This window comes from Chaetodon auriga, chromosome 11 (genome assembly GCF_051107435.1).
Source record: "Chaetodon auriga isolate fChaAug3 chromosome 11, fChaAug3.hap1, whole genome shotgun sequence".
NCBI lineage: Eukaryota > Metazoa > Chordata > Actinopteri > Chaetodontiformes > Chaetodontidae > Chaetodon > Chaetodon auriga.
The window spans coordinates 11736699-11749255 of record NC_135084.1 but is presented as its reverse complement, the minus strand read 5'-3'; the positions used below and the strand labels follow the sequence as shown (position 1 = coordinate 11749255).

The 12557-nt window shown below is 42.3% G+C and overlaps 1 protein-coding gene across 30 annotated transcripts in view; it reads left to right on the top strand.

Moving 5' to 3' along the window:
* Window positions 1-12557, top strand: part of LOC143327988 (neurexin-1a) — a 252337-nt gene that overhangs the window by 150885 nt on the left and 88895 nt on the right. For all 30 annotated transcript variants that reach the window (XM_076742741.1, XM_076742759.1, XM_076742758.1 and 27 more), the window contains one exon: window positions 10066-10247. In XM_076742741.1, coding sequence (XP_076598856.1) covers window positions 10066-10247 — 182 coding nt within the window. The remainder of the gene's footprint in view (window positions 1-10065; window positions 10248-12557) is intronic.

The following is a 12557-nucleotide window of genomic DNA, read 5'->3' as shown; positions in this document are numbered from 1 at the left end:
AAGACAACAGCTTCTAGAGACCATTTGGAGGCTGTGATGTTTGGTGCATGCTAGCTGCACATACACACTGAAACTAAATAATGCACTGATGTCTGATGGCACGTAATCAGTCAAAGAGGCTTTTAACAAGGAATGAAAAAGCCAAGAATCGACTGATGCTTGATTTTATTTAAGTCTAACTTTGATATGTGTGTTGGCTGGCAAGCAAATTAAACACTGGATGCACAAAAATCTAATCAACAAATTGCTGGCAAACAAAATGGCTGACCTGAACTGAGAGAAAGGGAGCATTGTGTCTCAGGAGCAAATGAGGCAAGTGATGATGAGAGAGTAAATTAGAAGCTGTCGATACTGTGAGACACCTCTATCAGAGCCAAGGCTGTTGGCTGGGGAGGCAGATATGCAGCTGGTCGGGGTAACAAAGGGCCCGTTTGGTGTATTGCTCCATTAAGACACTGGGTCTTGTCAGCTCTGCCTGGATGGGCCATTCTGCTCCACAAGGCAGGGGCTCATGTATCACTTAGGGCTTAGGGGAAGTGAGCATGGCGGAGGAGGGAGCAGGAGGGTGTGAGTGACACTGGTCGACTGAGCATTCATGGCATAATGTTACCTGCCCAGGGGGCAGAACTTTACCTCAACCATGAATTGATGGTCCCCTGCCATGAAGAAGGAGGGTGGTTGGTATGGCTACCCTGGGGCCCTGTGATGATGAGGTGAGGGCTTATCTCTTCAGAGCAGTGTGAGGATAAAATACGGAGAAGTACAGCAACAGTATGATGCAGGGGCCGATTTCTGGACTCACAATTTCTGTCAAACTGCAGGTTGTATAAATTTAGGGCTGCTTCAACTTTAGGCTCGGAGTCTATCTTAATACAGCACTAACATGAGTATGTTGGAAGAGTTACTTCACTAACTTCACTGTATAAAATAGGGACAAATTATTACTTGTTCCATGCAAAAATTCCGAGGTTTAGCTGAAGCTAATAGGTAGTCAAGTGGGTATCATCCAAACTTGGTCAGTTTCAGTACAGTACCCTTTTTGTGTTTCCTCCAACAGTGTTTTCTTTCCAGACTGCTTACCAGAAAAACAGCTGTCCGGGTCGTCCGTGCAAGCAGCTTATTGTAGCCCATATTTGCATATATTGTAAGGTGGTGACCTCTAGTGGCCATAGTTATTACGATGGGAGCAAAAGTGTGCATATAGAGGAAGATGTCAAAAGTCAGCGTTGGCTTATTTTAGCTTATGTAACATAATTGACTTGTTCTATGTAACGTAAGTTAAAATACACAACTGAAGTTACCTAAGTAACATACTTATTTTAACCCAAACCATGATCTTTTCCTAAACCTAATCAACTTGTTTTGTTGCCTAACTGCGACCATTTCACAATGTTAACCACGTGAAAAAGATGGTTTGTCATTCTGTCAATAGTGATCAGAATTTGTGGCCCTGTCTAATTACTCTGGGGGCACCATTGTTGGTAACACCTATCAAAATTCATCAAAAATATCAAATTCAGGCTATTAGCTTATAGCCATAGCAATACTCTCATATGGCATTTTTGGATTGTATTAAAGAGTAGTTTAACACCAGACTGAAATGCCGTGTTTTGTGTGTTTGTGGCAAATCTTTCTCCCTCTCTTCCTCTCTTCCCCTCCTTTCCTCTTCGCTATGGTCATGTTGTACTGTACATGCCATGAAGTCTGATTTAAGGGCTCCTGTGTTTTCTCCCTTTACCCATGTTTATTAGGTTTTGTTGCTCCTATGATTTTGGAGCCGGCATCTTATACCCTCTAATAAGGATGACCAATCATGGGGGCAAGCACCAATGCCCCACTTTTAGTCTCTACTTAATTTAATTACATCAAATTAGCAAAGCGGGGTTGGGTGGGGGGGAGGGATGGGGGGGGGGTGGGGATTAATCCTTTGCAGCTTATGAAGGCAGGTTGGACACTGTCAGCTGTCCTTTGCAGAAATGCTGCTTTGGGATTGTCTTCATTAGAAGGAGCTTAAGGCTCATAGGTCAGTGAATATTGTTAAAACAATACTGTGGAAATGGGCTAATTAGAATATTTGCCTAGTCTAGCCTAAAGAGTAAGGATGACTGCATGAGGACTTTAAATTTGTCCTTTTTTTGTGTGTAGCTTTGCTTTTTTTTTTTTTTTTTTTTTTAAATCCATGTTTACCCTGGTACCATTTATCAAAACAGTTTTAGGTGAGAAAAATCCTGTTACATTCATCATTATCAATAACTCATTACATTTGCCATCATTGAAATACATTTGAATACATGTACTCTGTGTGTATGAATTCTCTATCCCAAACAGCAGATATAATGGTGGTGAAGATTAAGTCTCTGGGCAGCGAACTGTAAAAGTTTATATCGACTGTGCTATATATGTGCCAATATGCCCAGACTTATTAAGACAACACAAAGTATGCAGGCAGTCTGGGCTCTGGCTTGATTTAGCACCTCTGTCCACTCCGCTTTCTGCTGACTGCAAAGAGAATAGCTCAGTTCCAGCCTTCTGATAAAGGCTGAAGGGAGGATTTATCACTTAAAAAAGAAAAAAAAGGAGCGAAAGGAAGCAAAGCAGTATGTGTCAGGGTGCACAGTATACAGGGCTTCATGTTGTGGGTTAGTTTCATGACAGATCTGCAGCAGTTATATAGACAAGCTGGCAAAATTGCTCAGTTTCCACACCATGCTCACGCAATAAATGCTTTGGTTCAGCGCTATACCAAGATTGCAATGATGTATAAAATGGATGAGAAGCTCAGTCTTGTGTTTTTATCTTGTTGAGCCCCTCGCGTATAATTCAGACGGCCACATTAAAAGTTTGTTTTGCTGTCATTCCAGTAGGATGCCGTACAGGATTATTCCAGCTTCAACCTGTGATGAAACCTTTTCTCGTGCCTGCTGGTTCTGTTCTAACTGCCCATCCCATTATGAGGAAGGCAGTTGTTTGTGCTGAGAGAGGATTAAGACAAGTCAACAATCCATAGCCTTTTTAGTCTCCCAAAGGGCTGCTCACACACCACTGAAGATAGAGAATGGCTTTTTCCAGGAGCGAAGCTTGAGAGCGAGGTTTAAATTGTTGAAAGGACCTCGCTGTACTGCAATGGAACAATGAACAGATATAGAAATAGAGATTGGGTGGGGGTGGGGGGTAGCAGCCACAGGGATCTAGCTGTATCCACTATATCTCGCTGTCCAGTTTTCATTGTCCAGCTGAATTTTCTTCATTTGTACCCACGGGACGGGCAACCAGAGGCTGTGCTTTAACTACTGACTCCAAACAACTGGAAGAACAATTGTTCTCAATTCATGTTTTCAGATCTGCTGTTGTTCACTGTACTTAATTATTCCAACATACAGAGGCTGCCAGTCAAAGGTGACATTCAGAGGCTGCCAGTCAAAGGTGACAGGCAATTAATCACCTCTCATGTCATAGCATTTGGTTATGTCAGCTACAGAAGTGACACTGTGACAAGAAAGTCTGTCTTTCCTGCAGGCGTCTGTGTTTTTTAAGCGTCCATGAAACAGTAGAATTGCTCTTATCGTAAAATTGTAAAGAAAACAATTTAAAATCATTATTACGACTCATTTTTTGTCTTTTTAAGATTGTTATGACTCATTTTAATTATTCAGCTGACACAAAAGCCATACACTCAAAATACAGCAGTGAATAATTGAAAGAGTAAATAGATTTTTGGAGAAGTACTGTAACCGCGTTCTCCATTACAATGCCTCCTAATCTGACACACAACAACAGTCACCTTCACAGTTTGAAGTGCTTTTTAAAAAACTACTACAAGCCCACCATGGAAACACTAAAATGACTGCAGAGGTCAACGCAGTACAAAAACCAAACGAAACACTTCAGTGTCGCAGACAAAGGTTAAACAAAAGCTATAACATGCCTACTTTACTCACATGTGAGCAAGATTAGCATATGTTAAAAGCTTGATTCCAGGCTACATTGCACATTGCTGCATTTAAGCAAAAACATGTGTGTAATTCACTGAGAAATAATAATTTCTGACATTTTCATTTAAATAATTTCCGTCTCAAGTTGACCTCTTTAACCTCAGAGTCTTACGTTTGCAGTTGAAAACACTCTGGGCTCTATTTTTGTATGTCAATAGATACGAAACCCGTGGCGCAGGGTGCGCAAAGTGCTTCTTGTCGTGAGCAGAAGTTCACAGTTTGTATGTGGCGTCGTTGGTGACAGGGTAGAATACATAAACAGTAGATGTGGTTTTCATCACCAGTCAAAGCAGAGCGCTCTGACAGCTCTGACCTACAGTAGAGAGCATCACACAAGGGATCTACCACAAAAAAGCTCTCTCCTGAGAACACTCGCGTCCTTGTGCAAAAGGTGCAGAATTGCCACGAGCAAATATATGCACTTTAAATTTAATTAGCTTTGGAGGAGGTGACATATTAGGCTGCTATGCTGCTTTGGTGCTAAGAGCTTCATTGCCAAATGAAAGAAATGGTTCAGTGACACTAGATGAAGAGCCAAACAGAACCGGCAGCCAACCACAGGGGCCGTCTGGCTAACAGAAAGGTGCATCAACCAGCCTGTTCCTCATTCTTTGTGCAGCCACATGTGGATATACTTGGAATAAGGAAAGAAAAAAAAATCAAGCTATTTTTTTCCTACTTGAGGGAATTACATCAAAGTCAAATTGGCCTACATATGCACAAGAAGACTGTCAGTGTACAGCTATGATCCGTCCATGCACACACGATTTGGTAAAGGCATGAAATTAGCACAGAACACAACTGCAGTGCAGCGCACACCTTTGACATGGACTCAGAAAGGTGAACAGGACAAGCAACAATCCCAGGGGGTCCGTAATACCACAGCTCCTCTCCCGCTACTTTGGAGTAGTAAAGTTCACAGCATGTCGCCAGAACACCAAACAGGCACAGAGGAGACCCCTGACAGAAATGTCACCTTGCCGACACAAAGCCCCAGTGTGCAGCAACAGGAAAGTACAGTCCTCGTTGTCTTTCTCTAGGAAACATTCCCTGGTGTACAGAAGAGATTTTCAGATTTAGAGCAGCAGCAACAACAGTGAACAAATCAGAAATGAATTTTGGATGAAACAAATGGTTCCAGTACAGTAGTGGGAGCAGCTCACTGCTGCAACATATTCAGCAACTGTACCTACAATAAATAACTTCATTGACAGAACTGAAAGTAACTGATTATTTTAAAATGAACAGATTTTTTTTTAGACAACCTTCCAAATGAACTGTCCTCTTCACCCTTGCAGCATTCACAGCCATCTAAATGATGTGTTTCATTGATCCACATTCATTAAAAATAGCTGCAAATGTCTGCGTAAACAAAGCCATAGATTATCTTTTGTAACCTTTACAATCAGTCGCTGTGCACAGACAGGTTAAAGGAAATAAACGTGAAAGGTCCTGGACGTCAAAGCTGAGATCTCTGTGTCCTGCAACTCTTTTGCCTGCTGAAATAAGTACAAGTCTGGCTTACAGGGAAAAAATCTAATTGTATTTCAGACACATTATCCATTGACATTTAAATAATCAAATCGTGTTTTGTTTTTTTCCTTCTTCCATTATTTCCAGTTCATGTCACAAGAAGTTTGAAGTGGAACAATACCTAGATAGATAGATAGATAGATAGATAGATAGATAGATAGATAGATAGATAGATGTCGTATTGGCATCATTATTTTGTGTCATGGGTAGTGATGTATTCTTCAACTACGCACTGAAGCTATGTGAACGGTGGCCCTACTCGACTGTCACTGTAATCCACAGCCTTATAATCGCCGTCAAGTTAGAACATAGTGAAAAGACACGAGTTTCGATGGTTTTGCTCATAGCCCCACCTGCTATTTACCACTTCATCTCCTCAACTACTAGACCATTTAATTGTCCCAAAAGGTAAAACATAGAGCGAAAGGTAGAAAGGGGGTGGGGGGGTGGGGGGAATTGATCACTTTGACTCACAATTTTCCCTCACGGCACTAAATCTTCAGGCACATTGATCGGAGATAGCTCCTTTAACAGATACCAATAGTGTTTGATTGGATAATAGTGTCCTCATAAATCGTGGTAACGATTTTTCTGGAAAGTGAAATTGTAATCCAATAGACATCATTAAGCTTCTTTTAATTGTTGGGGGGGGGGGGACTAAAGATAAACTCAAATGATGCTATCCTTAACATTGTTTTGTTCTTTTAAATGGTTCGGGGATGAACAACATGGAGCAATTTATGTAAATGTTCAACCACTTATTTCTGTCACAGACAAGTTAAAGAGCTGCACAGATCTTATGGATGCTGCTCTCATTAAGCTCATTTCCATTTTAAACATGTACAGTGCAAGTTAAGTGTAAACCCAGATAACTGAATGTTTAGGTCTAAATATGAGATGTACAGAAATAAACAAGGGGCGATTTGGAAAATAGGTTACAGTATCTTACTTAGAAATTACATTCACAGAGATCAAAAACGTACAACTACATTATTTGCCACATCGGGTAATCTATTTTTGCACAGCAGTCATTACGGGAATCCTTGGCAGCAAATAGAGAGAAACACAAGTGCGAGGTGCTGACAGAAAGCAGATCCATAATGTCATCTCTCCTTTTCATATTTCCATCACAACTATGTAATTATGATTGGATTCCTCCGCAGTTTCTCGGCAGAGGTGGTAATATGAGGCTCGTTATGATGGCCGTGTTGGAGGTCAAAGGAAAGACAGTATGCGGGCCTGACCTTAGCTGAGCGGTATAGTCAAACACACTGCCTGGCTTGTGCATCCTAAGTACCCCACAACTGCTACACGAAGGCACAGAGCCAGTACGCTTCCCTTTGCTCACACCTATCCGCCTCTTCCTCTGACGCTGCGCAGTTTACTGAACATACGGCACTTACAGGACGGTTTGCTATATGCCCCTGCTTCATCCCAGCAGAAATATGAGAACTCAGTGCCAAGAGGGCTCCAACACACAGGCCATGTTTGCTATCCTACGGTCTACTATCCCACACACCTCTTTGGCCAAATGTTGGAGAACTCCTGGGATGGTTGCTACATTTTTAATGAAAGCGCAGTGTTTGATCTGCCAATGTTTATCTTCTTTGATGTTAAGTGACACAGCAGAGAGCAGCCAGCTCTCAGTGTAGTCCAACATGAGGACAGATTAATTCATTATCCTTTACAGGGGTGGCTTGTGGTGGTGGAGGAGTGCATCCTGGAGGTCTGATCATCTGTAATAGGCACCTTCTCAGAGCACACGGCTTCTTAGTGTCTGCACTATGACCTCGTTGGGGAAATGTGTGTGGAAGTAGGAGATACAAATGCATGTGGGGATACGTGAAGCAAGAAAATCTTAATTGCATTCTGTTCTGCGGTCTTGTATTGTGCAGTGCTACACCTCTAAGCACTTTGTATCTCCAACTCTCCTCATTACCTACCTAGATCTTGTCCTTTCATTTGTTTTTTATTAGACGGTGGGTGAACAGGGAATAAACTGAAACTCTTGTCAAAGTAAAGAGACAACAAACAGGCAAGTATTTCCAGGACACTACTGTATCTAATGACTACAACAGATCCATATCGGGCCCAGTGTCCCAGGAGAGCACGCAAATAAGAAATATGGAGCCAGTGCATAATTACTCCCACCTCTGGAGTTACGCAGGCACGTGTCTGCTGATTTCATGCCACTGCACAACTGTGTAGGTGTGCATTAGCCATGTTACTTCATGTATCTTAATCCTCAACAGTACCTCAAGGAGTTTTTCACTAGTCTTACATGCTCGTATGGATTTTAGACCGCTTTACCACATATTGGCAACCTTATTATCTTCAGTCCCTGAATCTGGTTTGGAACCATTTATATAATCTGCATGTCGCAGAGCAGTTAGTTAAGCTGACCTTTGGTGCCTTGACATGAGGGTGTTGGTGTTTATCCATTTGGCTTAAGGGTGTTACCAGCAAGATCTGCACACCAGTCCACTGAAATGAGCAATCTTTATATTATAGTGTTTTTTGGGGGGGAGGTCACCAACAGTAAATAAGCTGTCAGTGGGATAAAGTGGGTGTCAAATCGTATGAATAGACAGAGGGGGGAATGGACGCTTAAGGGCCCAGTGAGTTCCAACACTGACATGGTTTAAAAGAGCTTAATTATAATAAGCTGCAGCATGGAGCAAGTGTTTGGTGGCTTGGGGGGAAACTTGGAGACAGTGACAACAGTCCAGCGCAAGCTACATGAATTGGAGATCGCTCTGTGAAGGGGCCAACATCAGATATGCATTAGCGGAACAAGAAGGGTTTCCAGCGGTAGCCGCCAGACTTCATGAAAAAGAAATGATGCCTGCCTTGCAAATATATTACACATAATGTCTTTTCCTTTGTAGAAGTCATCAAGCTTCATAAAGCTTTATCCATTAGGAGAACAAGAATGCTTACAGCGTTATTTCATTACGTTTTACAAATGCGAGTTATGCTTTATGAAAACAATAAATCCCGCCATAGATCTGGATGTCCCGACACCATTTGTTAATCACATTATTGTTAATTAATGATGCAATTCTTTTAGCTCATCGTTGACAGTGCGTATTGACTCAAACGAGGGAGCGAAATTGGAAAAGGAACTTTAGTGTAGAGTGACACACTTTAATCACTGCACTGGGAAGAAATGCCAGAGGGAGGAAAACAGCCAAAATATATAAATAAATGCAAAATATATCGATAGTTTTATATCCTTGCGAGCTGGTTTACAAGAAAATATTGGAATTACAGTCAGAATGATTTATAATCTATTGTTCAGGCTAAGGCTGTTTAACTCCCTGCCGCCATGAATATTAACACACTCTGTCTCTCTCTCACATGCTCTCGCTGTTTCTCCTTCTCGCTCGCTCTCGCTCACACACACATGCACACATGTAAATGCATAACACACTAGCCGAGCTCCCTGTCTAATTTTTCATGAAGATAGCTGTTTTTATGCTAATCTGACAGCTGCATTCATTTTCAGGCTTTCTCACAGCCATTTATTCCCCAATCACATACTCATTCGTTCACAATCACACGCACATATACACACTTCTGCCACCGTACTTTTCTGTGCCCGAGCAAAAATGAGCTGAAACACAGACCTTCATCAGAATGAAGGTTTCTAATTGGGAAGAAAATAGGCACTTATTTGATTGAGACAACTCTGACAGCTCTAAAATGGTGAAACCGTGGCTGGTTGGCAAAGCATCAATACCCGAGAATGTGGCTTTATACATGAACACACTCCCACTTTTAATAGACCACTTCCTTCATTAGTCGAGGAGGACTTATTTCCAACCGTCAGTTCGACTAGGTCACTGGCATAATGCCGCAGGACTCTTTCTCACTCCCTCTCACTCTCACTCTGCCGTCTACCGGGTCATGTTCAAACCTTTTATACGGCTGCTAAAGACAACGAGGTGATGCAGCCAGACAGGAAATAGCTGGTTTGGAGGTCATAAGAAGGGCATAATTGGACCAGTCAGTCAATAATGCTGCCGGCTGCGTCTGCCTTTGAGGCTGCTAATGAAGCGCGAGAGACAGGGAGGTGCCCGTTTGGCATGCCGGTTTACCTGGGCACCGGGGACAAGACTGCGAATTCGCTAGCGTTCACTTGTATCTCTTTCCTCTAGAGGTGAAACAGGCAGTGGCAGTAAAACTGAGTAATTGTTCAGCATTATGAGCAAAGCGGCACCAGTACCTGCCTCCCTAATTTCCACTGAATCTTCCCGCACTCATGAATTGACATGAGTGTGCTTAAGCCCTCAGACGGGGCTGAGAGCTGTTCAAGAGTGATGTGTTGCTCAGTGCTTTGCAAAGTCGTTACTCAGCACAATAAAACACTCGAGGCTGACGGTGCTCTGTACACACGGCATGGATGCCGGCTTTGCTGTATTAATAATGTTTTTGTGTTGACAGCCAGTGGTTCTCGTCTGGTGCACGGTTGTATGGGGGAATACACTGTTAACGTCTCTATTTGTTGTCTCTCTCTGTCCTTTTTCGTTTTCTCTAGCGGGAACAACGTACATATTTGGGCGAGATGGTGGACTGATCACATACACATGGCCGCCAAACGACCGTCCCAGCACGAGGGCGGACCGGCTAGCCATTGGCTTCAGCACGCACCTGAAGGATGCTGTCCTGGTGAGGGTGGATAGCTCCTCTGGTCTCGGAGACTTCTTGAAGCTCCACATCGTAAGTCAAGAACCTGTTAATTAACACGTTGTGTGCAGTTGACCGTCGGACATGCCGTAGGATAAAGCCCCTAAAGCATATTTTTACACACAGCTTCTTACAATGACTGTATTTATTTATTTTTTTCACTTTTCTCACTGATTTGAAGTGGGCGAGCTTCGACTGGAAAAACTGAATAATACCATAACAAGTTTTTGAGACTTTGTTGCTTATTAAGTGGTGAATATTTAATGCTATAGAGAAATATTTAAGATTCAAAGCCAAGTTTTCAAGGGCTTTGCTGGCGACTGTAATGAGTTCTATAAGCACAAAAGATCATCATTTAATACAGCATGTATGACCAACAGTATGTTACTGTTGTGGTAAGCAGGAGCCCACACTTGCTCACCTTCACTGGTCAACGCGTTAAGGCTGCTGTGCGTGTGTGTGTGTGTGTGCAGCAGCACCTGAGGGACTTGGTGCTGTAATAAGGGTTGACTCCATACAGTGCATCTTTGACCTGGACATAATTCTGATGGCTACCACATGACCTTCCTCTCTCTAACATCCAATAACATTCATTAGCAAGGGACGGGGGCAGCTGTTGGGGCTGCAGAGTGAAACACAGTGGAAATACAATTTGAACTTTTTAAATAATCACAGATGAAAATAATTTCACATTCAAGTGCTTATGGATGCATTATTCCATTGTAGTTCATGTGTGAAGAATATGGTCAATTTGAAGGAATTTAAATTTGTACATAAGTATTGTGACGTGACAGTGTGCCCTCACCTGCTGAACACATCAAATTAATGGCGCAGAAAAAAACATAAAATAGCATATTTCTCCAATTTAAATATTCAGACAGCTAAAAATGGGCTGTATTGAGGTGCGGCTGTACGTACATCCACACCTACATTTGTTCAGTTTTTTTATGCTGCCTAGAGGTGTTTTGCCTGTAAATCCAGTGGTTCTTGTTTTGTTGAAATGGAATCTCGAACCCGCTGTCGACTTGTGGAGGTAAAAAGATAAAAGCAAACGCTTTGCACAGAGAAAGCATTGAAAGGCGCTCAGTCTGAAGACAGATATGACGGGCATTTATCTGAGACACAATGCATCATTCACGAAATGAAAACAAAGGTGTAATCAGCTCACGCATGATTGAAAATTATTTTCATTTCCACAGTTTTGCTCGAGTCAGCAGCACCTGAGCTTGTTGTAGATTTAAATATCCTCGATTATATGGATGATATTGTTTATTCTGCTTTAATATTATGTCCATGCAAGTTTCAGATTTAACTATAAAAAGGTACTGCATAGGCCTAAACACTGATACACATGTGCATGCAGCAGTCGTGGGCATGCACATATCCCGCTCAAAATACATCCCCATGTACATGACAGCACTCTTGCTGGCCAGGAGAACACAGGAACAGTCAGACACATATAGAATACACACACACACACACACACACACACACACACACACACAGGAGAGCTACAGAACATCGCGCACGCACAAACATGAAATTGGTCTTGAAGTTTGCCTCAACTCAAGCTGCCCACACACCAACATTCACACATACAGTCAGCATGTAGTGACATAAGCAGGCCTGTCCTGAGGACACAAAGCAGCCATGATGCTGTTCTTATGAGACACCTCCGTACTCGCTCTGCATGGAATTGCTTTTTTGCCACGTTTTTTTTCCCCAAGCCTCCGGGCCAAGTGATTTTTAGCCCCTAGTTTTAATCCAGGAGTAACTGGGTAATTTTAAAGGATACAACCTTTTTCATGCACACCATTCATCACCAAATGCCACGCAGGGACGAAAACAAGATGTTCAAAAGAACATAAATTGGAATGTGGGTGTAAAAAGGACAGATATGCTCACTCAGATGTGCAAATGCTCCACTGCGACCCTCAGCAGCATTCCGGGCTCCTGTCCACCTCCATGAAACACCTGAACAGGGATAAAACGGGCAAGATTTCCTTTATACACCATTTTCGTGTGAGTGATGAAAAATGTCTTCTCCAACGATTTGCATAGACAGGATTCCTTTTTAAATTAAATGGCACAACAGGGCTTTGCTAGGTAGCTCATTCCAATGCAGTGCTGAATTAATATACATACAAATTTGCCCACTTGCTTGTACATTACGCACACTTGCTATTTTATTTCCGAACAATTCACACACGTTTGCAATTCATTTAAATATCATGTAATTCATTCCCATCCAGTCCTTTGTGACCAGAGGTAACACTGAATTCCTAGAAATACTGTGGTTTGCAGCTGGTGCACTGCACAGTTGCTCGCAATTTTTAGCATTTT